Source organism: Pocillopora damicornis, chromosome 14 (assembly GCF_964200805.1).
Source record: "Pocillopora damicornis chromosome 14, jaPocDami1.2, whole genome shotgun sequence".
Classification (NCBI taxonomy): Eukaryota; Metazoa; Cnidaria; class Anthozoa; order Scleractinia; family Pocilloporidae; genus Pocillopora; species Pocillopora damicornis.
In genome coordinates this window covers 2700520-2728295 of record NC_142683.1, presented here as the reverse complement: position 1 = coordinate 2728295, position 27776 = coordinate 2700520, and the positions used below count along the sequence as shown (strand labels likewise).

General features: G+C 37.9%; 3 protein-coding genes across 4 annotated transcripts; 1 reads left to right on the top strand and 2 right to left on the bottom strand.

Annotated features, from left to right (window-relative positions):
* Positions 1-969: 969 nt before the first annotated feature.
* Positions 970-5779, bottom strand: LOC113667277 (homeobox protein MSX-1). 2 transcript variants are annotated; one of them, XM_027183094.2, is made up of 2 exons: positions 5413-5779; positions 970-1631 (listed from the first exon to the last, which is right to left on the bottom strand). In XM_027183094.2, the coding sequence occupies exons 1-2, from the start codon at positions 5654-5656 to the stop codon at positions 1366-1368; spliced, it is 510 nt and encodes a 169-aa protein (XP_027038895.2). In that variant the 5' UTR covers positions 5657-5779; the 3' UTR covers positions 970-1365. The 2 variants fall into 2 exon arrangements, with proteins under 2 accessions (XP_027038895.2, XP_089049091.1); XM_089192965.1 differs by having other exon boundaries at positions 5436-5779.
* A 4291-nt stretch (positions 5780-10070) lies between these two features.
* LOC113667268 (homeobox protein MSH-A) lies at positions 10071-12587 on the bottom strand. Its single transcript, XM_027183083.2, has 2 exons — positions 12177-12587; positions 10071-11549 (listed from the first exon to the last, which is right to left on the bottom strand). The coding sequence occupies exons 1-2, from the start codon at positions 12511-12513 to the stop codon at positions 11134-11136; spliced, it is 753 nt and encodes a 250-aa protein (XP_027038884.2). The 5' UTR covers positions 12514-12587; the 3' UTR covers positions 10071-11133.
* Positions 12588-15831: 3244 nt separating this feature from the next.
* On the top strand, positions 15832-27708 carry LOC113667297 (WD repeat-containing protein 43). Its single transcript, XM_089193927.1, has 19 exons — positions 15832-16042; positions 17115-17252; positions 17842-17963; positions 18354-18474; positions 19021-19172; positions 19487-19589; positions 19756-19820; positions 21557-21617; positions 22389-22499; positions 22835-23074; positions 23256-23308; positions 23531-23618; positions 24289-24381; positions 24796-24827; positions 25013-25076; positions 25814-25927; positions 26592-26664; positions 26873-26925; positions 27529-27708. The coding sequence occupies exons 1-19, from the start codon at positions 15863-15865 to the stop codon at positions 27634-27636; spliced, it is 1971 nt and encodes a 656-aa protein (XP_089050053.1). The 5' UTR covers positions 15832-15862; the 3' UTR covers positions 27637-27708.
* The last annotated feature ends 68 nt before the right edge of the window (positions 27709-27776 follow it).

The window sequence follows — 27776 nt, the reverse complement described above, 5'->3', positions numbered from 1 at the left end:
ATGATCGCTTGTGTTGGAAAACATTAAGACATTGAAGCTAATATATCGGATAGAAAGAGAGAATGCTAACTGAAAGGTATATTGACACGTTGTAGTAGTCTGAGTAAAGCAACATAAAAAAGAAACTTAAAATTAACAATAAACTTAAAAAGGTTTTGGTTAGATTTGTCAAAATGTGAGACATTATTTGTTCTTTCCTCTGCCAAAGCCATAGTCAGACATGTGCCTTGGTTTTAAGCTCACGAAGGAGATGCAATACTACGATTGTTTAATTGATATTTCTACGAGTATATTTGTGCAAATTGTCATATTACTCCGAATTTATCGCTTAACAACATTTGTGAAAGTTAAAGCTCTTAACGAGCACAATGAGTGTCGCAAAACCAAACCCAAGGTAATCACAGCAGCCGATCATAACAAAGGAAAAAGGCCGTAACGAGTCAATTAGAACTCAAAGTGAAGAGAATCAAACTGCTTCAAGCATGGGAAAATGCGAGTTACTAAGTTGCGATCGGTTTGAGTATAGAATCTGTTTGAGAAAGTGGCACGAGTTATCTGAACCAATATCAGCGCGTTATTAATGCAAAATCAAAGCAATCCCGAATTTCTTTCGACACTCAACTGAAATTTGACGCGTGTGGTAATAATGCTCTTGCCTGAGGATACAATAACTAAAGAAGCCCTGTCCGAAAGGCGAACTACAATTTGTCACTTGTTGTTTTATCCACTGGTCGAAATATGATTTATTTCATATTTGCTGTTGGTAATAAGATCGCCTGGCGGGAACAAAAAAAAAAAGAAAAACTAAAATTTGTCTAGATGTCAATATGTGGCTCCATGGCTTAGAGGGTAGAAGCGCCCGACTATCATCTTGGGGGTACGGGTTTGAAAGTAATCGAGCCTGTATCGTAATTTTTCTTAGACTGTGAAAAAGAACTTGCTACGTCTCATCGTATTCACAGGTCAAAAATGATGATTCATTTTCTTTATTCACTATCTGTGACCAACAAAATCAATAACAACAATGTTCCCATTACATAATTGAGAACTTTTCAAGTAATCACAGCGACCATTCAGAACAAAGGTTAACATTATTATTAGCCAATGAAACTTAAAGTGGTTTTAGTTTTGCATCTAATTGGTTGAGAGCCGGATGGCAGAAGTTTTCTGGACCAATCACAGAACAAAGTCAAGTGAAACCAAAGCAATCCAAGATTGCTTTTGACATTCAATTGAATATTGTTCTTGTTTACAGAATCGAAGAGGAATCAACACCACTAAAAGTTGGTGCCATTTTATAAGTTTTTCTTGATAGAAATAAAAACTTCCTCTCATTTGTGCACAGTAGCTTAGAAGTCTAAAATATTATGCGTTTTGTATGTGAGGTGAATCGGAGTTTACTGAACCCTCTGCTTGTGTCTTTTTTTCGCGAGCTCTTCGATTCTGAAACCAAATCTTGACTCTGTGCTCCGTGACTCTCAAAGAGGACGATAAATCCCTCACTTCGGACCCTGAAAGGTACTGGGTCTGAAGGAATTTGGCCTCCAGTGCCGCCAGCTGGGATGAAGAGAAGGGAATCCTGGGATTCCTGTCCAGTTTGTGTCGGCGAGAGCCTTTCCGAGTTTTCGATCCTGGAAAAATGAAAGATAATCATAAGATTTTAATTGCTGAGTCAGATTCTGACTTGATGAGGAGCATAAACTGATGATGATGTTCTGCATGCAAAGTTTTGTCAAGTCCACTTTTTAGTGACCTTTCGAGTTCAGGTCTCACAACATTGTAGGCTTTCTGTATTCGACGTTTAAACTAAAAAAAATTACTATATTCCACATGGAACCCTATCAACATTGCTACATGATCCTAACCATATACCAGACACTTGCGCATACGAACTCTCTGTGGCTCAATCGTTTAAGAATCAAAGTGCAAATCAGAACTGGCCAGAAACAACACCCATTGTGCAGTGGAGAACTTTACCATATATTTTTAAAATTATACCCAAATCTCCATATCCAGTTTGTAAAGAGTACGAAATAACAAGATCATTGTTTCTCATCTAACAGCCTTCAACATTCTAACACACTTAGATGCTCAAGAAGCTCTCTAATACGTTAAATGATTCATTCTCGATTGTATCCTTGTCGTGGTCATAAAAAGCTGACATAAACGTTGTTAACCACATGCATGTTTGGAGGAGCACGTGATCAAGGCTTTCCGGCGTTTTGGGTGTTTTCATTTTTTATCGGGAATAAAACTATATGAACGAAATGATAAGGTTCTCTTCGATGTAGCTGTGGCCTTGCAACAGCTATCATCTTTTAACGTAGCATTAATGATATAAAAATGTGAACAACATCCTTTTTCTAAAATAGAAGGCGTTTTTGGAGATATGATGCTGAACAAAGACTACATATTTATTGAATCTAACATCTACATATGAGCCAGGAGATGGCTTGGCGCAAAGTACTCTCTATGGCTCAGTGGTAGAGCATCGGAGCACGGAATCCAAAAGTTTGAGGTTCAATCCCTCATGGGTACTGGGAACCTTTGCTTTGTCCCACACTCGAGACGAGACAAAAAATACATGCTTCTAAGTTGATAGTATCTTTGCAACTATACTCTCTTTTCACGTTTTTAGACATTTGTTACCAGCTTGGGACAGGAAAGATATGATTCTCTTTGAAAATGCACAACCTTTCCTTATTTTCCTATTTTGTTAATGGGTGTTATGCTAACTGAACTCTTTGATCGAAAACTACAGCGTCAACTAAAGAAAGATTTTAAGCACGTGTCACTAACTTGAGACAAGAAGAAATATAATTCCCCTTAGGAATGCAAAACTCGACTAAACCTGATTTCCGGAGTGGGTGCTATACCAATTGAACTCAATGGATGGCAGACACAGTCCCAACCGAAGTAACATATTGATTATTTGTCACTGGCTCGAGACTAGGAGAAATATGATTCCCCTTTAGGATAGGAAACTCGATTAAACCTTCTAGTTTTTATGGGTGGTTGCTACACCAATCGATGGGCGTATAGCTTTGTGATGAGGAATGCAGTAAAATAGGTTTATCTCTTAGGACGATCTCATGTATTTCTTCAGCCCACGAGATGATGTTCCAGAGGACAGACTAACTTGGAGGAAGCAATCAGTTCATTGAAAACTACAGTCCCAATTTTAGAAAAAGACGTGGTTAAAGATTTGAAATAAGCGTGCATGTCACGTATGGGTACCCGAACCAAAGACTTTCCGATTACATATATGTAATCGGATAAGCTCTAACAAGTGAATTTAAAGCACTCCCTACTAAGCTAGACCACATTCTAGGTTTATTTCTGACAACTGATGAAATTGTATCTTAGTTGTCGATAAAACTCCCTACTGGTAAGTCACTCAATGCCACTGAAGTCAATTCAAGAGAAAGCCACATTTAAATCTTCAAATTACTCTTGAAACAATAATCAAATGAATAGAAATCTCTACCCTTTTTTTACGTCGGCCAGTTATTAAATAATCGCTTGATGAACCACCTGAAGGCGACACGTGTTCTGGCAAGAATGCTACAAAAACAAAAGTATCTTACCGTTTTGAACTTTAATTCAAAGAAACGAGAACACAGATCAGATATCGGGTTGGAATGGGTTGTTGTAAACGGATCAAAGTGTGAAGCGTGCTTAATCTAGACTGGCGCCGGCTTTAGAAGATTGGAAAGAGTAGAAAGGATTCAAATGTGGGATGTGGATAAAATAACATCTGTATTGCTTCTCTGATTGACCCAAGAACCGCACCCCTCGCGCGCCTGTCGAGCGGTTGATAGCAAACTGTGGAAGAAATATGCTAAACGTACTCAAAGAAATTAGTTTAAATAAAAACTGTTAATTTCAAACAACTCGTTGATAGTAAAACTTAATAATAGAGATTAAGGACTTAACGTCTTTGAAAATCCTATTGTTTGGAGATAGGAAATCGTTAACTTGCTCTTAAAGAGCACAGAAAAACTTAATTAAGTCAATAATTTTTTGAAACAAAGAACCACTTCGAATTGAATCAAACAATTTTCAATCGCTTTAAGACTAATACCACTCTTGTTTTCCATCAAAGTCTGTAAATGAAATTTTCTCAGAAGAAAATTATAATTTGAGGCCGCAAAGCAATACTTAATGAAGCCCTTTAAGAGAGTATTTAGAAACTGCGCTTTTCGGTTTTTTTCTTCATTAACAAAAAGTAAAATGTTTCCTTGATGCCCCGTGTTAAATGTAAGTTTATTAATTTTGTTCATTTGAATGCAAAGGAGAAGAGGCTATGCTGCTTTCAAGCTATATTACATTTCTTTCAGACTACAAGCTTCATACCACAGTGTTGAGATATTGCTTACAAGATTAACTCGAATAAATGTATTATTACGGCACCTAATACAACAGAATAATTGGCTCTTACTCTTAGAATATATGATTTGGCGTCGATGGACAATGTTGATAGTTCTAAGGTGTTCTTCTTTCTTCTTCAGATTTTGGTTTGAAACAAGTAAATGGAATAATTTTTTTCCATCTCAGGATGGAGAAACAGTATTTTACTTATTCAGCAAACTCTTTTCAATCTCTCTCTTCCAAAAGCCAAAAGAAATACTACAGATCATAATGCAACTAAAAACGTTTGCTTAGTCAATGAATTTCATGACTATTGATGCAGAAATTAGTCAAAGTAGTTTGCAATTTTTAGCACAAGTAAGTGGCTTATTGAACAAAATCGCATTTTAAAAAGAGTGCTCTGGTGAAAGTGAATATAGAAAATAAAGTTAAGTCGTAGATTCTTAGATTATCTCACGAAGAAAGTCTTTTTCATTGACTTCGCCTTATTTTAGCCTTCAATGAAAAATATGAAGTCCTCCGCGCACGATTTGATTTAGCAAGGCTGAAGAAAGATTATGGCAACTAAACAAAATCTGTCATTGTATCCACGTGTATTGATAGGGGATAAATGTCAAGTCAATATTCTGAAGAGTAAGTCACTAGGGCGATTCATGATGAGTTTGAATCCTTTGGTTTCGTCCTCACAGCAAGGTGTTACTGAAAAGCTGCAACAACAAAACCTCAAGTCTTTGCTCAACCTAATCATGGATGTACAACATTCAGATGAAAAATGGCATTGACGAAAAAAAAAACGAAACAAAAAGAAACCAAGACAATTCACAAAGAAAACCGCAGATGAACATGTATCACTAACGTGGGACAGAGACTCAAATCTAAATACTCTGTGACGAATCAAACCTCGCGAAGTTCCGATTTTGCGGTGGTTTGTTTTACCATCTAAGCTATGCAGAGAACACTATGAAGAGCTTCATTTGAGCAGTATACCAGCTTCACAGGTAAACTTATGCTTTCATGTGCGAAAATCAAACCTTTACTTACTTGGAATTTTCGGAGGACAGTACCTTGTGTAGGCAAGCCAAGGCAGGCGTGAAAGCAAGGTCGACATAGACGGTTTCCTTGAGCCATCCGCACACTTCGGGGCGTGCTCATTGCTTCGCTTGGCTCTCGATCCAAATCTTCCCTCACTTAATATGTTCTCTATCGAGAAAGACAGGTATGGTTTTGCCGCCGGTGGCGGTTGCAAAGAATTATCATCAGCAGAATCGCTAATTCTATCCTCCATAACTTGTTCGTCGCAGGGTGTACTGAAGAAGCTTATCTTTCCCAAGAGGAGTGCTGGCGGATTGCTCAACTCAGAGACAAAGCTGCACAGAGTTCTAAGCTGTTTACCGGCACATTCTCCACTAGAAGTTTCAATTCAGATTCTATTATAAAGACGTTGATCTCAACAATGACGTGTCTTGTCAGGTTTGTACGCGCTCTTGACAAATCCCTGGTCTTTGTGAATAGTTTACTTGTCAACTGCTCTTGAATATATCGTTTTAATCCGGGATTACGGTGATAAAACCCTTTATCGTATTATCAAGAAGACATCGAAAACAGCCTCAGACGTATCCGCAGAGCAAACGAGTGTATTAATCAAGTCATTTCCAAGGCTAAAATAAAATTGTATCCCCGTTCAAGCTTGCGGATATGGCGTGATTTTGTATAAACTTTGTTTGTTCATTGCGCGTCCGTCTCGAATGATATAATTTATTAACCGAGAGAAGAAGACAATGTTGGACACTTGAGCTTGTCAAGCCTTAATTATCAGCCCTTGGATATAAGCACAACTCATATAAGATTTGTCTTCTTAGTTGGAAAAGAAAAGGGTCTTTGTTGAAGGATTTTTAGCGATGTGTTGGTAACATGTTTGAGTATTTCTGTTGCAAATCAGACGTAGAAATGTTCCAGGTGAGACTGTACCAGAAAATAACATCTTTGAATACCTTTTCAAAAGTAAATTGCAGCAATGACTTAGCAATGCCCCAAATGACCAACAAAATCGATTAAAACACAATTCTTAAATTTAATTGGTAACAAAAACTCGAACGTAATTAATTACTGTATACGGAGTTGGGAAATAAGATGTGAAAGCTGATTAATGAGCAGGGAAATTCGATTTTAGCGGTAAAAAGATAATAAATTCATTCGATAGAGACTAAGGCAAACAAATCTGCAAATTGTGAACAGTAAACTGCCCAGCTCAAATCAACAAAAACGGAAGTTTTGCAGTAAGTTGTATGCCTTATGGAAGTGCTAATAATTTTTTGTCGTGAATTGATAAACACTTCAACAAGCCACCTTGTTTTTGTAAACATTTTCTCGTAGTTTCCTAACAACGGTTTCAGTTCCTACAGTAATCCTATGCACGAAATTTTCAAAAGCTGTTTCGTATATAAAAAAACGCAATAAACGTAAGGTATAAGAAAACCATGTGTTTGAGTGACACGGCATCTCTAGTTTCTGTAGCAAGTCCTTGGTAACATAAAACCGCTCAATTTAAGGGGGATCAATAATCATTTTAATAAGTCTAATAAGCAAAAAACAAAGAACGAAGCAGATGCTCAAAAGCTAAAGAAAAAGACGCAAGTTTATCCAAATCCAGACTGTGCGATCAATTTAAACTTTTCGGGTGTCAGACCGGAGGTTTCAGAATATGTATATTGCTTCCTCCAAAATGCACGGACAGTATTTCACTTCGAAAGACGAAACTGCACGGAAAACTATTGACAGTATTTGCATTCTACAGAGCTGTACATATTAATTCAATTATTAGTTATTCCAAGATCTCGAAATAAACTCTGAAAGCCTTAGATGATTTGTTAGCTGAATAATCGAAAGCCTGCAGCGACGTTCGTCAATCAGTCAGTATCTTGCAATCGAAAAATTGTTTTCAAATCTCGGCCCAAATCTCACGAGTAAGCGTTTATCATATAAATTGTGTTATGTTTTCGTCAACGAAACAGAAAGTTGTCCTTTGAGCAAATCTTTTCAATGGCATAGTTCCTTCTTTGTTCAAAGAGGGATTAATGTTTTTTTTTTTTTAGGGAAATTGGCAGCATCTTGATTAAGCTAAGCTATAATAAAAACAATTAAGAGTGATGCGGAGGGAATTGTGTCAATCTACCTGAAGTGTTGCTTTTGTGTAGAGCACTTCAATGAATAAACAGGTATTTCCGGTTTTTGGAGAAAGCAGAAGTACATGTGTCCTTTGAATCAAATTCCTTCATACAAAATACGATTGGAACACGAAAATGGAAACTGAAAATGGAAAAAAATTAGCGTCGTGCGGCCGAAAAAAATAATCTGCGGTAATCCATAGAACGTCATTCAGACTGCCGGTTTAAACAACATGGGCGGACTTTGAACTTGAATGATACCACGCGGTCATTTCAAAAAATAGAAACAAAATTACTTTTCAAATAAGTTAAATGAAATTTCAAGCCAAGCCTCAATTCCAGGGGGCATAACACATGCTATCATGGTGGGTTCGAAGGTCATTCCCTGCGCAAAAGGTGTATCCGAGGGGAGTACTTTTGTGAAGTCTTTTTTTTTTGGGGGGGGGGGGTTAGGGGACTTACATGCCCTGGTCCTTCACCCGTTTATGACCAATAAGTAATCTGCAGGCATAGTTAGGTATCATGTCATTACAATATGTTTTAAGGATGCGCTTTTAACTGAAAGTATTCAAACTAGATGCCGTTCTCCAAAAGATGAAGTTATATTTAAAATCTGGCAAATACCAGGAGCCCATTTTGGAACTCAGAACATACTATCCTACACAAGATGTTTTATAAGTTCCATCCGACTTCCTCAATTCCAACCCCCCCCCCCCCACCCCCTCCTCCCCTTTCTCTGTCTCATAATTCTAAGTGGCGAATGCAGTTATCTCAGGCTCCCTGTAACTCAAAGCCAGAAGACAAAATCCCGAAACTTAATTATTTTGCGGCATCTTTTTATTGATTAGCGTTTAATAGAGATCGTTCAAACACAGTTCAACGAGCCCAAGAGAAGAGTTATCTACAAAGCGATTCTGACAAAAATGGACGTTAATTGCCTCCTCGTTAGCGAAAAGCGCGCGGTTACTTGTCTAACAATTGAAACTTTGCAATGATACTCAGGGAAATACACTGAGTAGCCTGAGGCAGTCGTGAGCAACTTGGGTTGAAGCGTTTTGTTCGTAGATTGATCGACATCAGAGCAGATAAGCCCATCATGAAATGTTTTCCGATATCCATTATCATGTTATTTATGTGTGCTTTAGAGATAAGCACATTATTTAAAATTGCTGACTCTCAATTCGTAGTAACGTGGCTCTACTGAACTTTGGTGGATAATTTAAATTAGTTATGAAGCTGAGTAGCAAGGGCAAAAAATGAATGAAAAAGATGCTATAGTTGTTATTTGATGGAGGGTTGAAACCCCGGGCCTCAACCATTAAGGCAAAGTTACGAGTCATTTAGTATTAAGTTTACATGCGACAAGTCTCCTTCATACCGCGAGGATCAGTAATATCAAAGCTTCGTGTGATTAGATAAAATATGACAGATGATAAAAGTATTTTTTAAGATGCAATTTTCACGAAGGAATTGGCCTTCGATATTTCAAGTTATGGGTATAAAATACTAATGTAGGGGTATATTAAAAAAGAAAAAAGATAAACAGCTAGTAAGGATAAATAACTTGAAAACGGATCTTGATAGCAGACGAGCATGTTGAAAAATTGACATTAAATTTTTCGGTTGGTAGGAACCTTTTGCATGTGTCATCTTTCTTAATGTTGGAAATCCTGGTTACTTTCTGAGGAAAAATTACTGAAACCCCTTATTTCAAAAGGAAAAAAAAGGACAGAAAAAGACTAAGAATAATCGTGGAACAATAGTAAAGAAAGACAAATAAACAGAACAGAAATGAAGGTAACGGGGTAGGAAACGATATGAAGCGAACGTTTAAATTTTGTAGCGGGTTTCCAGCGCATCGGTTTCCTTTTGCATGGAAAAAATCGGTGAACCTAAAGAGTGCCGAGACTAAATTGAAATGCGTGAATGTTTCCGGAATCCCGAACTTAGCGTTTAAAAAAAAACGATCATGGTACAATTTTTCATAAGAAGCACTCAGCAGAACTCAATTGAAGAGCTGTTAGAAAAGTATGGACATGTTCAAAGGTGAACCGCACAGCACTTGAACAAACATTCTTATCTTATCCATTAGAGATGTAATTATCGTAATTAATGAAAAGTATACCCAGGCTGTGATAACAAATAAATCATTAGCAGCAGCTGACTGCCAAAATGAAAATCTTCGTTATATTTTACGGTAGCAAATGATTTTAACAAGCATTCGATTGCAGACAGTCTTACCTTCCATGTGACTACCTGTTAATGCGTGGAGAAGCTTTAAGGTTCGCTCTTAAGTTTCGTATGGCACACGAAAAGACAAAGCTTCAATGAAAAAGTACTTATGCTATTTTGTATTGTTTTCTCTCGAGCTGACTACAGTTTCCCATCTTGACAGTATTAACATAACAAAAGAGAATTTCAACTGCTGCATCTTCTGTGTGGGCGCGTTATTTTGTTCTGAATTGCGTGATTACCTGCTTTTTCTTTAGAGGAATCAAACACTCGTCTTCCTCGAGTTATGAACATGGACAAGTGTCTGTGGATTTTTCATTTAACAAGAGGAAAAAACTTGAAGTTTTTACGAATAGAAATCAGTCAAGCTTCTTCCCAAAAAAACACAGTCAATTCAATTTGGCTTCAACGTTGAAGACAAGTTGAGGTTCAATTGAAATTTATATACAATGGTTATTTTTCAATATTTCCCTACAAAACCTCTTCTAGTTTCGCGCAAGTTCACTGTCAATCTTTCCATAATTAAAAAGTTTTCAGTAGCGAACAGTTTTAAACCACGAAAATCACCCCCCGCATCAACAAAATGAACAAGGATTTGGTATGTAGACCACCCTTCACTCAAGATATACTAGTACGAAACATATGGCATGTAAAAAATCTGAAAACATAAGGTGGTCGTCGAGCGGACATTAATCAGGCACCTTTCACTCTGTAGATTGGAAGTTTACATAGGGTTTACTCACACAAAGGGAGGCTTTTTGCATGTCATGGTTAACATCATTGTTTTGACGCGGTTGCCGGTGGACATATAGAAAAAACAATTTTTCTTTGGGAGAAATTTGCCACCTCCTCGGAGAAAATACAACTGCAATAACAAAAGGACTTGCAAAGCTAATTTTGACTTGGACCACACGCATGAAACGCGCTTCAGTGAGCAGATATCTCAGGAGTGTTGACTTGGTCCTGTTTTATTGCATCCAACTGACGAGTTAAATCGAATGGACCAATTTCTCTCCGTGTGTTTGTGTTACTCTTTCCTTGAGTGAACATGATGTGACAAGAGTTTTACACAAAATGAAAAGAGAACTACCTAATTCATATAATTGCATAATAACTAAGAATGAGAACGAATCAAGGTACGCAGATCAGCTCACCGCAAATAAAATCGTAATTTGACGTAGCATCAATGAAGCTGTACCATCTCAAAATACACCGTACTTACATGAAATCGATAAAAAACGATACGTTTTTTCGGCTTGCAGCATTAGATGAAATTTTGTTTAACTAGCCGAAAGCTGGAAGAGTATGCCTTTGGTTTACACTCTTGCTTCATAAACGATCGTCCAAAGCTTAGGCTCAAGTTCCTTCAGCTGAAAGGAAAGGTACTCATTGCTGCGGGCCTGTGCATTTTATACGGCGAGTGGCCGCCTAAACCAAAACAGTCCATGGAAAAGTTTGAGGTCAGCGGAGAAGGCACATAACAAGCTGTTAACTGTGTATTTAACACAACCTGTTGCGAGAAATTTGTTGGTTGCTCCTCCATCCTGTTGATCGAACTTTCCTCTTGGTTTCGTTTCTCTCGCGCCCGTCGGTTTTGAAACCAAATCTTGATTCGATGCTGTGGTAAGTCTAAGCTGTGCGCCAGATCGGTGACTTGTGATCCAGAGAGATAGTGATTTTCTGTATATTTCTGCTCTAAGGTTATCAGCTGTGAAGTGGAGAATGGCACCCGTGGACAACCACTTGAACGACGTTTGCTGTTGTTAAGTCTTCTCCTTGACCCTGCACAACAAGGACTTTACTTCAGCATGCTGTAATATTTATTCTAAACTCATCACAGATAGGTATTACTAGTTTGCTAGAGTACAATGTTTAAGTAGTCAGTCGCAAACTGATTCAAACCAAACTTTATCCCAACTGCTTGGTATAATTTTTGTTTATCCGTTACAAACATCAGATTACAAACCCACAAGAGAACGCCGGTAATATCAGTTCAAAAATTATTATGAACTAGGTAAAGGTTCCTTCCTTTGAACTTTGCTGGTTGTTACCCAAGAAGTTCATTTGCCTTTTTTTTTTAAGCTTTTAAGCTGTCTAGTTTCGAATGGAAAAGTTTCACAGGTTTCTCCTTAGACATGTACAATAACAAAAGTCAGTGCGCACAACTCACTTCTTTTTGTTATCAAAGCATGCCTTATTACAATTAATTATCTATATCGGACTTCAAAATAAGTTAGCTATCTGGAGATAAATGAATATTTCCATCGCTTTCCAATAGTCGGCCACACGGCCAAACGAAGTGAATCACTTAGTAACCCTCCTTCGTCTCCGCTATTTCCCAAAGCATAAAACAGCGCTGGTATCGATACGTTTTTTCAAGAAAAAAATAGATGCGCAAATAACACTCACTTGGAAGTTTAGGCGGCGAGTAACGTGTATATGCCAACCAAGGTAAATGGGTAATTTTAGTTGAATCTTCCGTTCCTCTTTTAGAGCTCTCTTGCAGGTCTTCAAATTCAGATCTCGCTGTGTATGCTTTGTTCCCGTTGACAACACATGTTATGTTTCGCGAAGTTTCTTCTTTTCTTCTCAAAATATTATCGATTGAAAATGCAAGGTAAGGCTTGCAAGGGCCGGGTTGTCCTTCCGGTTTGAAATTTTTGCCCAACATAATGTCCGCGCGCCTCGAGTTTGCCATGGCTTCCCTTTTCACTGTGGTCGTTTGGATTACGCCTGTGTTTATCATGTGGCATAGTTCTCCGTAAATTGAATTGAGATCAGCGCTTTTTACATAGTTCAAGTATATTTACACATAATACATACTCCTGTCAGCTTTTATTAGCAGCAGATGAGTACACGGATTATATAAGCTGATTTTAATTCGATCTGATAGCCACGAAACAAAGCCCTGAAGGCAAATTCTCACTTCGGGAGTTTCTTGAACAAGGCAAGCAGCAAGTAATATTCTTTACATAGCTTTTTTCTTGCGTTAGTTAGAGTTTTTGCGACAAGACAGAATTTTATCCTCCCATCTGTGTTTGATTAGGTCGGCTTTCTTTCACCAAAGGCTCAATTTTCCTTTTAAGCTTTGCTTGCATTTACACAAACCCATTATAAACAGACATACAGTTCGTAGATTTGGCACACATCGTGCGAACTTTATCTGCATGAAACACTTGAAAAGTGTTAACATCGGAACCACAAAACGTTACAAATCCTTTCAACTTTATTTGGAAAATTTATTTAAGAATTTTTCTTCAACCTTGACGTCTTGCAAGGTACATAGACTGCATGCCACAAAGGTTTGCCTTTGTTCTGTCAAATTCAGTCCGTGAGACCAGAGTCGAAGTTTGTTTGCAAAGCGCTTGATTGATTCTGAACATTTCCATTAAGCTGTCAACAAGGGCAAGCATTTCCACCACAAGATTTTATCTCATCAATAATGAATAACTCCTAATAACAAAGGCTTATTTCAAGAGCAAATCCAATCAAAGATTTGATGACCTACTCGAACGGGATTGCTCTTCAGCTCTCGCCTAAATAAAGAGAAAATGTTACAAACCGGAGCAACGCTGATTGAGTGCAAATTTGATAACACGTGCAACATGATCACTAAAGATCCCTTACAAAAGCTGCCATAATGTTCTCTGTATTTAAAAGCGAGTTTAAGTAAACAACTTCACAGGGAATTTAATTTCCATTGAAAGAGTTTGAATAGCAATCGACTCAACAATGGTTATCTCTCAGATACGTGTCAAACAAATCATTACCAGTCATTTGACAAGAGATGCTCGTTTCATTAAATTACTGAAGGGTTGATATCTGAGGTGATATCGAACAATCAGCACTTATTAGCGACCCGCGAAAACGCGTTGCAGCGCGGGTGGTCTATTTCTTTCTTCTTTGGCAACCGCTGACATTTCGAACATCGTTTTAATCCTCGCAGTCCTCAAAGTGCATAAGTTCGAACTTGAACAAAAGGTTCCTTGTTAAAGATTTTGAAAGAAGAACGCACACGACGGTTTTGCTCGATACTAAGCTGTACAGTTTGAAAGGCTAAACACATGCGTACAAGGGGTGTATCGCTAGTAGAATCACTCGCAGAGGTAGCTTGAAAAACAGCACCATATGTATGTGCTGCTCCAAAGTTATATTATGAAAAGTCACTCTCAACTACACATGTCATAGACTTGTTAGTGAGAATCTCCTTGTAAAGCATACCACAATACTACATGACAGTACTGCTCCAAAACTGTCATTTGAATAGTCACCATAACGATTTTATCCACAGACCTTCAAATCAGAGTCATATGAAAGTAATACTCGGTATTCACGCATGAGATCTATTAAAAGTTAAGACTTCTTTGTAAATCATAGCTAACAGTATCACACAAAATCATAAAAATTGGAATTTCTTCGATTGTGATTGGCTCAAAAAACTCCTATTTTCCACTAATTCACTTGCCAAGTTGTTATCAGATAGTTCAATAAGCCAATCACATTCACAGTTGTAGTTTAAATCAACCAATCACATTCAAAGTTGTAGGTTAAATCAACCAATCACAACCATTCGACAATTTCCGCCTCCTTTGTTAGGTTTTTATGCAAATTTTCCCTTTCTTTGATATCTTGGCTGTTCCTCTTTCCTCGGAAATTGTAATTTTTATGATTAATTGGTAATAAGATTTCGTGTCGTCCAAATCGGTCTGTAATCATACTCGTGATAAACACCATTGCGGGGTCGTCTGATTTTGTCATCACTCGTATGATTACAGACCTAATTGGATTCCACTCAGTCCTATTACCATTACAAATTGTTGTACGAAGGCTTTCAGTTGAGCAGCTACTATCTATCCATCTAAGCCCATCGCTCATCCTGGTACATAGGCCGTCAATAACAGTCCGCCAGTGATCTGTGTTGTGGGCCATCCATTCTAATTGGCTCCATATAGCAGCTACTGTACATTTTGAAGTTTCCTTCCGAGCTTAAACACGTATTTCAACCCCTTAGGCTCTAAGAGTGACAAGCATCTAATTTCTCCCAACAGTATCCTCCTGAATCAAACATTAAGGTAATAACAATATAGGAAATGATTGCGAACTTAAGAATCTCTTGATTTTTAAACAAATTCTCCCTGTAAGGACACAAGACGTTTATAGAGAACAGTGTGGAGAACTTACATAATGATGTTAGATGTAAGGGGTTAAATAGAACCACTAAGAGCCGATTACGAACCACAACTCAAAGCCCAAGGTGGCAAACGTAAACACTGGATTCTGTAAGAGTCAGAAAACTGTGGACACTTTGACTTACTTCTGACAGCCGGCTTATGAGCTTGTTTTGTACCCAGATCTTCCACGGCCTAGCAGTTTTGGCTAAGCGGTAAGATCTGGGTACGGGGTTAGGCACTGACCAATCAAAGTGAAGTTCATGACACTCGAGGAAGCTTCACCAAATACCATTATGTTGGTTTATTTGGACATTATGAATGAGTTCTGAAGAAAAGGTGAGAAATAGTACTTCAGATTATTTCCGAACTCCGATGGGATTCCGGAAAGAATCTCGAATATTATCCTAAAACAACCCTGCAAAAGACTTTGGTTACATACAAGCGCTATGACCTATCCCAGCTGGGGATTTACGGGGTGTCACACTCACAAATCTCTGCGCGCATTACGTGAAATGGCTCATGCTACTGCGCTTCCTTGTGCATCTGCACGCTCATATTTACCACGGCAAAATAGAGTATCTGACTGGAAAATCATCATGCCATTAAAACTCTTCACGGTGGCCAATTTACGTTTTCAACTCAGTTGATAACACTAAATAATTACCCTATCTTATTTCCAACAGTTTTGCCTGACAAGGCAAAACTTCAGAAAGGTTAGTTTATACAACAGCCTTTAGAAATTAAAATCCAAACTAATTTTACCTTTAATGAGTTACCGTTACCCGCTTTGCGCTCTCCACGAATAACCTGTAATTGAAATATTGCGCTGTTCTTCGTTTCCTTTCACTTCCATTTTTTCACATCGCTCGCTAGAGGTCTGGGTACTACATCACTAGTCCCCACGTGCAAATGGAATCATGAAATATGGACGGCTGTGGTTGTGCTTTTGATAATAATGGTCGTGCTTTAGCACATTTAACTCCAGACGGTCGCCTGAAAATATGGGACTGCACTGCTGGATCATTAAAGCATGAATTTACTCCACCATCGCACCTTTCTTCGTCTTGTAGTTGCCTCAAATGGAGTCGAACTTCGAGATCTGTGGTAAGCAAGCATGGTCCCGAGAGTGCGTGTGCGGAGTATTTTTTGAAAAGAATTATCTTGTTTGCTGTTGTTAACGAGCTAAGACCGTGTTGATATTCTGTACTGCCACGAATTTTGGTTTAAGGATCAATCATAGAACTAATTTATTACAATTTCGTTTCCAGTTCGTGAGTTTATGATTTGGAGAATTCGAATACCCGTCGACAAATATTTTTGACCGAGCTGAAATTGCTTTCCTAATACTTACTGTAGTATTTAGAAGGCTTCTTTCAACTGGACGTGCTTGAAATATGTACAGAATGAAGCCTTTTTTTTTGAGTAAATGGATTTGTTGAGAAACTTTGTCATCTAGTGTTCGACAAAAAATTGCAATGTAGTAAAGTGTGACTTTTTGTCGATGATTATGATATCAATAAATTGTGTCGTAATTTGTGAATTTGTCACGCTGTAGTTCACTTAAAGTGTTTTGTATGGCAAACAGCTGTAATGCAAGCGTTTGCTGCAATAGGCAATACCTGAATCGCATTGGTGAAAATATTTGTTCCGTGCGTTGGTTGAAACGCATGTTGAAACGCATGTTGAAACGGTGGGTTATCGCGATGATGGACAGTGAAATTCATACACTGTAGTTTTATCTCCACCAGATATCATTTAAATCAATTATTCAGCCTTGGTTATCGAAAGTTATATTGTAAAGAGACAGTCTAAAGTTTGCATTTCACATGTAACGTCAACATTCATCTTCCTTACTGCTGATTTCCAGTCTCAAGCTTTGCTTTGTTCCAGTTCAAGTTTTAAGTTCTAGTGTGCTCCTCTATTTAGCAATCTTGTTGCTCCGCAGTGGCCTCGTTGAATTATCGTTCAATCAATGCCTCCAAACTAGCTTTCTTCTGCATGCTCCATTTTGCTTGTTCAATAGAGATGTTAACCCAGAGGTCCTGTTGGTATAGCTGCTTTGATTTAGCAAAGAGCATCTTCTTTTCCCAGTTACAAAGGGGAGTTTCTGTAACCCATAGTTTGAACTTCAACTTTCTTGATGATTGAACATTACACTTGATTTTTATTTTAATAGACAAATCAAAGAAGAAAGAAATCAAAGACTTCAAGACAGTCATCAAGTTCAAATGCCAGTGATTCAATAGCACTTGGTACATCTTCAGGCGATGTTCTTTTATACAATGTGGCTGCTGGGGAAGTAGATCAGAAATTGGTAGGTTTGATTGTACAGTGCATTCAATTTCTCAACACCAAGTGTCTGCCCCACAAAAGAAGGGCTTGTAAACGATATTACTGCAACTTCCATTTCTCAAGCAAGAGGTCATCAAATCTAGTGAAGTGTTATCCTTTTTTTTGAAACTGCATAATCTCCTTCAACTGTCTACAGCATTATTCCTAATACAGGAAGATAATTGAACTGAAAAGTAATCGCAAATGAACAGTTTGGTCAGGTTGTGTGATTTTCCAGGTTCAAGAAGTTATGGAAATAAACAGGAACAAAATTAGTTGGCATATACATGTAACAGTCACACAGCAATTTAAAATGAGCTGCAGTTGGCTACAGCTCCCCCCCTCTCCTTCCCCATTAAATTTTGTGCAATCACATAAAACAAAATGCAGCATTTAATTGTCCAGCAGGGAGAAAGGGCAAAATTTAAGGGATAAAATGGCAAGTAATGCCAATCCAGAATGTTGCTATCTTAACAATAAGTCAGCTGTTTTGTTAAAGATCAAAAGGTGAAGGAAAGGTTGAGTATTTTCTATGAATAATAGTGTTTACATGTAATTATAATCTTTTAAAGGAGGGTGGACATGACAGTAGAGTTAACGACCTGTGTTGGAGTGACGATGATGGCACATTGTTTTCTTGTTCAAATGATAAACATATAACTGAGTGGAATACAGAAAATGGACAGAGAAAAAGGTGAGTTTTTACATTAACCTTTATTATTATTTGCCTTTCAGCTAGGTAATTTAACCCTTTTACTCCTAAGATTTTGCGAGTAATTCTCCTTACTGTCTGCCATACAATTCATGTGATGTTACTTTGGAGAATTGGGAATTGGATCAACTAATAATCTCCTAATTGATATCTTTCTTTATTCTCATTACTTGTCTGCTTGACATCATACTGATAAAGTAAGGAGAAATTCTGTCTTGGTCACTAGTGAGGCTAAAAGGGTCAACCCTTCTCCTATGTATTTTGCATAAGAAACCCTACATAGCATTTATTGATTTACATATACAAAGTGTATTCCGATATTTTTACAAATTTTTCATAAATCTTCATGTTACTCAATCTTCTTCTCTACAGTAAATGGAAAGCAGATAAACATGGCGTAAGGTGTATGCGACTTGGTCCAAAAGGAAGTACTCTTCTCTCGGCTGGTAGAAGTATTAAACTTTGGGACCTGGAGACAAAAGAAGCTCTTAAGGTAACAAAGAAACTCTATCTGACTTTGAGGTTGAGCAAAACAAAACAAGTTTTCTCCTCTCCCTCTCCTCTTCCCTCTTTTTCTCTTTTTGTGTGCTCAAAACATTGCACACTCTTTGGGTACTTGTTATCCCTGTGATTCTTAAGATCTCATTAGTAATTCTCCTAACCATCTGCCATAGAGTTCTTGTGGTGTTAGTTTGGAGAATTTGATATTGGATCAACTTATTATCCCCTATTTGGTATTTTCCTATATTCTCATCACTTGTCTGCTTGATATTGTATTGATATTGTAAGGAGAAATTCTGTCTTGGTCACTTGCGGGAGTGAAAGGGTTAAGTGTTGAAGCACATGGTAGGCTAATCCTGTTGAAAGATGGTGTGAAAAATGTTTTCATAATGGATCTACATGTGTTTCTAGATCTCTTCACAACCATGTCTCAAGTTTGACAAATAGAGAAGCCAAAAAAAACCCTGAAAAGGTGAACTTTGTGGTGTATCATAATGTGTCCATTCTTAATGTTGCCATTTTGTCTCTTTCTTTGTAGAAATTTACTGGTCATGCATCTCCGGTAACACATCTCCAGTTCATCCCAAGTAACTTGTCACATGATTCAAATGCAAATCATATTCCAAATAATGGTATCAGTGGCCAGTACTTTATTTCGGGAGCAGAGCAGGATAGATTAATGAACATATGGTAAGTAAAAGGAATATCTGATGCAAACTAAGATCAGGAATTTTTCTGACCTCAAATTAAAGGCTGCTGCTGTAGCAAAATTCTCTTTTTCTTGGCTGACTGCAAGCTCTTAACAACAGCTTCTTTTTCTCTTCCACTCTTTCATCAGCTAACAGAATTACATGTGAATGAAAGTGATCCTCGCAGTAATGTGCAGTACTTGGGCAGTAGTGCACATTACTGCAAGGATCACTTTCATTTACGTCTTTATCTGCAGTTCAAATATATGACTTTCATATATTCTTAACAGAATTGCATGTATTTTTCTGTCACAGGTATGTCAACTTGGACTCACAGGATAAAAATGCATTAGTCTCACTTTCAATCACAGATGAGCCAATAGCAGTGGATGTTATACGACAGAGTAACAGAAACAAGGTATTTGTAACAACGATACAGAACACATTAGCTGAAATCAACTTTTCTTAAGAAAGAAATTGATGTGAAGAAGTATATTACAGCTTCATATATTCAAAAGAACAGATAACAAACATATATATGTGTACATGCATCTGATGTTACACCACCATATTTTTATCCTCAGCCGATTCACATTGCTATTGCCTCAAAAGATGGTCAGCTACATATTTTTGAATATTCACTTAATGGGTAAGTTATCCCAAAAATGTTTTTTCTCTTTGGATTACAGTGTTGATATACAGTAATTTTAGTGTTCAAGCTCTGTTAACAGACACTTTGTTTCTTTGGGAGGGTGGCCCCTTGAAAGAACGCTTACTAACTAATCCATATTTGCACCTGGGTTTGACCTTTAACAAATTAATTTTGCAAAATAGTTTTCTGGAATCATGACTTGTTATACTGTGAAACACAGTGGCCTTGTGGGTAGTATGCTGGGCTCAAGCCAAGAGGTCTGGGTATAAGGTAACCAGTCAACTCGCCGACGGACCAACTCGCCGATGCCAACTCGCCGACGTATAAAATCGAGTAAAGACGTTGGCGAGTTGGTCGTCAATCCAATACAACTTATTAGAAGTTAAACATACAGAAAAGTAAACGATATTTAGTAAAAAAAACACTGGTGAACATTGGTGAACATCTAACAGAAGCTTAAACATTGGTGAACATCACCAATGACCATAACAGCTTAAGACGTGAACGAGTTATCGTGCGACAACAACACCGTAAAGACTCATCATGTCAATCACTCAGATTTTTTAACGAAAACTTGGCTTTCTAGACAAGATCTTTAGTAAAAAGCATTTCTTTTTATTTCATCAAAGTTTATAAGGATCTCAAGGCGAAAAAAGGGAAGTAAACATCACTAATGACTCAAACAGCTTCAAATGCGAACGAGTTATTGTGTGACAACAACACTGTAAAGACTCATCATGACAATCAGTCAGATTTTTAAAGAAAACTTGGCTTTCTAGATAAGATCTTTAGTAAAAAGCAATTCTTTTTATTTGCAACAATGTTTATAAGGATCTCAAGGCAAATAAAGTAAAGTAAACATCACAATGACTCTAACAGCTTCAAACGCGAACGAGTTGTAGTGTGACAACAACACTGTAAAGACTCATCATGACAATCGGTCAGATTTTTTAAGAAAACTTGGCTTTCTAGATAAGATCTTTAGTAAAAAGCAATTCTTTTTATTTGCAACAAAGTGTATAAGGATCTCAAGGTGAATAAAGCGACGTTAACATCGACATGATGAGTCTTTACGGTGTTGTTGTCGCACAATAACTCGTTCGCGTCTTAAGCTGTTATAGTCATTGGTGATGTTCACCAATGTTTAAGCTTCTGTTAGATGTTCACCAGTGTTTTTTTACTAAATATCGTTTACTTTTTTGTATGTTTAACTTCTAATAAGTTGTATTGGATTGATGACCAACTCGCCGACGTCTCTACTTGATTTTATACGTCGGCGAGTTGACCGTAATTCGGGTATAAGCCCAGCTCAGGTCCTTGTGTTGTGTTCTTGAACAAGAAACTTTACTTCACAGTGCCTCTCTTCACTTAGGAGGATAAATTGGTACCAGTGAACTGTAAGGGTAGCCTACATTGTAACGATATGTAGTGTTTGGGGGCACAGAGGGAGAAGTCGCTTGTGATGGACTAACATTGTATCCAGGGGGGAGTATAAATACTCCTATTCCCTTCATGGGACAGAGATGTGGATTACATACACAAAATTGTATATACATGTCTGACTACCCTGGTTCAGAGCATATGAAATTTGTCTGCGCAGTTAACGTATACGCGAGCAGTACTGTAGTAGCTCCAGCTTGTCAGCTTGTCATCTTGTCATCTTGGTGTTCAAATAAAGATCTGGAAAGTGACTTACTGGTAACCCTAAATTTAATTTATATTGATTTATTTAGTGGTGGTAAGAGGCCATTGAGGCCCAAAAGGACTATTCAACTAACATCTTCAGGAAAAAAGGTAAAGGCTTTCTTGGTTAAATATGTAACACTACTGCTGTATTTATAGAAGTTTGATGACTTATAATTATAAAGGAGAAATACTAGACAAGTGTATTTGCGCATGTTGGGAATATTATCTGGTAGATGGATGATGGAATATTCTCCAATGATCGTTTGTTCTAGGAAAGAAACTCCAATTAAAAATGGAGTGCAAACTCAAGACACTGCTCAATTTACTTGTAGAGTTGTTAAGTCTGCATGATGTGCTGTAATTGGGGAAAAAACCTGTTGAGACAGTTTTTTCCTCAGTTGCTGCTCCAAATATTATTACCTGACATTTAGAAAAGTAAAACTCTTTTCCCCTTCCTCATTTTTTTCAATTAAGTATACCAAGAGACCTTTTTCGATAAAAAACAACGACAACACATTGAACCACTTTGAAAGGGGCAAAAGGGACAAAAAAAGTAGGACATCTTGTCCTAAGTTTAAAATCAAGGACATTTAGCCCAGCTGTCTTGTCGGTATTGTGCGAGATTGTTCTTTAGTTTTCTAGCTCCCAGTGTACAAATGTGGGATCAATATCAGTGTCTGGACAACTGCCCACCTACCCCTCCCCTAACCCAACATTAACCCTGACTTTTAACCCTGACTTGTTATCAATAGACTGTTGTTGTGTTAGGGGAGGGGTAGGTGGGCAGTTGCCCAGATACTGATATTGATCCCAAATGTGTATGTTAGTTGTAGTGTTTTCTGTTGATGATATACATTCAATATCTGCCTTGTCTTTTAGGATGGAACTCAACCTCCTATACCTGTACTGTGTGTGCGCTTGTTGTCTGAAGGAGAACCTGAAGCATTGATTGCTTATGGATCAACGCTCAAACCACAGTTTGAGACTCTGGTGAGTACTTTGTGTATTCTGATACCTCTGCTTGAGTGGTTGTCGAAGCACAAGTCCTTTTCACCAATAAAGATCTTTCTAGAATCACTTTGGCCAAGATGATTCCAATATGTGATCTGTTACTCCAAAACCCAAGCCTTTGACTGTATCTAAGGTTTTATGTATAATTCTTAAAATCCTCTTCCCCTCCCCCCCCCACACCTATAGGTTCTGATTGTAAGACCCCCTTCCATCCCTTTTTCTGATGGCATATTTTTGTCTTTCAGATTGTTTTCTCTCATTGAGTTTGTTTGAAAATATCGATTCCCCTTCTTTGCTGTTTTGCTCTCCTTTAGGCTTATTCAACAATGGAGGAACACACTCATCTTGTAAGAGAGAGCTCTTCAAATCTTCTTCTCAATGATGGTGCTCATGAACCTTTTCAAATCGACAAAGGGAAGGCACCATCTTCAGAAGTGACAACTCTAGGTCCTGGAAACATGGCACGGGCAACTCCTGCCATGGTGTTGGATGAGGGAAGGAGCAAGTTGAAGCGAAAAGCTGAACATGAAAAAAAGGAATCTCTCGAAGAACAGGTTAGCGTTTACCTTTGAAACTTTTGCAAAACAATGTTTGGAAGCTCTTACTAATTGTCAAGTTGCTTTAGCAGCAAGATGCAAGAGTTGTGGATGTGGATAGAAAAATCCAACTTTAGAATTAGCCACATACATAATATGTATGTGGCTAATTATTATTATTTTGTTAATCTTTTTTCAGAGTATTGAGGACAGACTAAAGGCAATCAATGCTGAAGCTGCTGAGACATCAAGGTATTTTCCACATTGATTCTGACTGCTTCTTTAAAAAAACCATTTGAGTTGACAGAAGTGTTCATTTGAACTGTGCAACCCTAGTGCCGTGTTGGTTGCCCTGGCCTTTTGCAGTTTGATGTGGCATCCCTGTTCTATAAACACCCTTTTCTTAAGGTTATATTCCACAGATCAATGTTTGACAGTGTTCTGAAAAGTTATGCTGTATTTTTTTTCGTTTAGGAAAAGAGGAAGTGACCGCCCCACGGCTGATTCATTGGCCCAGATGCTCATACAAGCTCTTCATAGTCAAGATAACTCTCTAATGGAGGTCAGATATTGTGAAATATTGCATACATGTACAGTGAAAACAGCCCACACAATGATTAAACTCATTAATGTGCTCTACCTGCATGTTACTGGAATCTCCAACTGAAGCTAATATGAAGATTGTTTCCTTGGATAGTCCTGTAACCCTTTGAAATTTAAGAATGACTAGCATCTAAGTTCTCCTTTCATTAGCACCCGTGAATCAAACATTAAAGTTACGAGATTCCAGGAAATGATCACCAATTAAATAAGCTCTTGGTTGTCAAACAAATTCTCCTTGTGAGCACACAAGGGCACCCTAGGAGATGTTTGGAGAACAGTATGGAGAATATACGCTCTGATCTTAAGGTTTAAAGTGAAAGAGTTTAGCCCTTCAATATCTTCCGACATGGTAACTCTTTAGCCAAACTCTAGTTGCAGTCTATGTTCTGATGATTTGCTTTCGTCTGCCCCATCAATGACGATTTTTCCACACTACGTGACAACGAATAATGCGGCTACCTCTAACATGTTGATAAATCTCGTTTATGATCCCAAGAGCATAGCGAACATTAGCATTTTTATACGGAATTTAAGGACTCAAAATAGCTTGTTCTTATCATTTTAAAGCCCTCCTATTGATGTAAATTATAGCATTGTCTTTAACATGCTTGTAAATTCCTTTTTTAAAGACTGTGTTATGGCATGGCAGTGTTAATAAATCAATCATGAAAAATACAGTCAGAAGACTTCCAGTGAATCTCGCAGTTCCATTCTTGAGAGAGGTTTGTTACTTAACTTTTTCACTTTTTGTACACTGTTTAAAACGAACCAGCGAGCGCTATTAAGTTAGTCAACAAAAGCACGATAATTCTGTCAGACGGACGCCCAATCAGGGCTCCAAGCTCGCTATAAACTGGTCATTCAAGATAAAAATTAATGTTTGGTCGCCATGAAAAAGAACACTCTATGCAACATTGCATTACATAATAAACCGCTGACCACAAAGCTCCTCTGTGGAGTAAGTACTACAGACGGTACTTGCCTTTGGAGATTCATGCAACATCTCAAGGCTTGATGTTAAGGCATCTAAGGATAAAGAAGAAACTCCTTTGAAAGAAATTGACAGAGTCTGAGTAATATGTTAGTGAAAATGTACTGTGACAAAATCGTCATGGATTTTCTGTTTTTTACTTTAGCTTGTTCACAAAATTCAAGCCGCACCAGGAAGGTAAGGAAAGCAGTGTATATGTTATAGCCCTTAACACATAAGTTTATAAAATTGATTATCCGGAAAGTTGGTTTAACTAACTTCACAGATCAACTGTAACATTTCTCGAGAGAGATGTTACCACAGTTACAATCTTAAAACATGTCTCCACCAAATATTCTTCTCTGTTTTGCCTCCATTTTCAGGGGGGAAGGCTTGGTGTTGTGGATCAAACATATTTTAAGCACACACATGGCATATCTTATGACGGTAAGTTATTTTTATGGACACAACTGTTTCTTTCCTCCTCCTTTATAAAGTTTGGTACAAGATAATGGTGTGCAAGTTTACCAGATGACTTTTTGCTCTTATTTCTTCCTTATTTTAAGCACTAAAGGTAAAAGAACTATTCAATTTTAAAAGCAATCCTTTTACCTGTTGAATTTTCAAGAATTCCCGGCGATTTTTTATGGTAACTATAGGTATTACAGTCTTTCGGAAGTAACGCAAGCGGTGCGTCAAGTGCTCTGTTGAACGCTAGTGTGCTGCTTCGCAAACTAAATCGTTTCCACGGAAAATTCTTGAAGCGTCCCTCAGCTACAATGGTTGTCTCGTGAGAGTAAACTAGTCATGTTGCATGTATATCGAGTCGAGCAATCTGAATTTGGAAAGAAGAAGACCACGAGCAGGCGCTCTTTTCAGCGAAGTCTGTCGTGCGAGTCCATGTAATCAGTGAAGAGAAAAAAAAAAAAAAAAAAAAAAAAAAAAAAGGGTTTTGTGCGGAACTCTGGGAGGGAGGTTACTTTTCCGTGCAGCTCACTCCCAGCGTTATGTACGGCGCGCTGACATAAATTTTTTCCCCCTGGTATTTTTTGTTTCACTTGCGCGATGGAATTCGCCGAAAAGGAGGGGCAGCTCGCAGTCTAGAAGTTTTCCCAAGAAATTTGTTTCGGGAGTAGGCACTTGAATATGTGGTTAAAATTGACTTTATTTTGCGTGATATTCAGGTGCCAGACCTTGTGGATTCCCTCAGTGGATTATATGCCATGTTAGAATCACGTGTCAGTGTTTTTAGTAAATTGTGTAAACTACAAGGGCGCTTGGATCTGATGCTGTCGCAGGTAATGTGCAATGCATGAACATGGAGTAGATTGTGTTTTACATAGAGTTCGAGGAGCATGGATGATTCAGTGGTTATAGGCCTTGGTCACATCTGGATAGAGTAAAATAACGGTCAAACCTAGGGCATATGTCAGTTTTTGCTAGTTATACGCCCATTTTCCGCGCAAAACTTGCAAGGAAAGCGTTATGCTGATCGTGTACATCATTATATATAGTAACCTGCTCTCCAGAGACGTAAATGGTGAGTCACTCTTTGATAGGAATTGCCGTCAGATCAGTTATTAACTGAAGACACCTTTTACTCTGAATGTCTCTGGGAAGAAGGGTTAAAACTTTCGAGAGCATCTCGATTAACGGTCGTGAAACGAAGAGTAGAGTTATCAGAGCAAAGGAAAACATCACTACGAGGCTCAAAATTGCAACCAGCAAACCGCTCAAAGCGCGGGAAAACTCGAGCAACCAAGGCGCGATTGGTGTTAGATTTGAGTCTGATTGGTTGCGAAGGTGGCGTGAGTTTCGTGGACCAATCGCATTGTGAAGTAATGTAATGTAATGGCTTACTTTCGACACTCAATTGAAAATTGCGTCATCTGTTTTGTTGTAGTTGTTATTGTTGTTGTTGATTTGATGGTAATGGTATTATTATCGCTCTACTATTCAAAGGTGGACTCTCAAAGTCAAAACAATCAAGAGGAAGAGGAGCATGTTGAACCCACTGTTGTGTATCAAGAGGAAGGTATGTTATTTTCTGCCATGATCTTAGAATCGCACCGCATGTGATTGACGGCTCCCCTTTTGTTTGCATGTTCACCCGAGGTTTATTAGATTCTGTATTTTGCATCGTGTGCAAGTTTTTTGTTAAAAAACACATTTTTATGTTACACACGTAGTGTAACACTTTATTTCATACACACTTTATATCACAACTTTTTCCTTTTCTTTAGATTCAGATGAGGAACCGCTTGTACCTATTGAGGTTGAACACTCGGAGTCTGATGTAAGTTCTCTGATTTATAATAAAGTTAATGTAGAACGTGCGCTTGTATCGTTTCAGTTTAGCGTTGCTGTTTGGAACAGGGCAAAAAATGCGGACGGAAAGCGGAGCAACAAATTAGCCGCACTTGTCAATCAAGAGTTGAATGTGATGTTAATTGACGAACTTTTAGATGAAACAGATTTATGAGTTGTCGTAAAAGATACTTTCGCGGACGCCTTTTGCGATCGATTCGAATCTCAGATGCCTTAGACTGTATTTCGAAAACTAGAAAATGAAATGATATTAGAATCATAAATCCCTTAGTTGATAATTTCACTTAAAATACGAGCGTACAATTTTTTAATTGCTTGCCCTATGCAACTTGCAAAATATCCGCGCGTACTTTTTCTATGCCGGTAAAACCGTAGAAAACTGAAATATCTTTTAGTTATTTTTAAAGAAGCATTCCTGCTATGACGTGAATTTGGGAACCAAAAAATCTTTCTCTTTTGTTTCGCTCTGCATTTGTTGAGGTCATTCAGATTTTTCTCATTGAGTGAAGCTCTGTCGACACAGTGAAGCCTTTCTTAAATGACGATCAGCCGTCATGTTTTTTTCTTCCAGGAAAATTGGGATGAAAATGAAGAAGAAAATGACACGGAAGAGGAAAGTGACAATGAAAATGAGATCGAAGTGGAAAATGAATCTGACGACGATGAATCTGACGGTTGAATGAACAAAATCATGCAAACAGATCACGTTGTAATTAGGTTTTAACGAATAAATAATTGTTCATATTTGAAACTTATGTACAATTTGTATGGTAAAACTGCGAGGATGCGCGCGCCTGGAACTGTTTTGGTCTGCAGCTG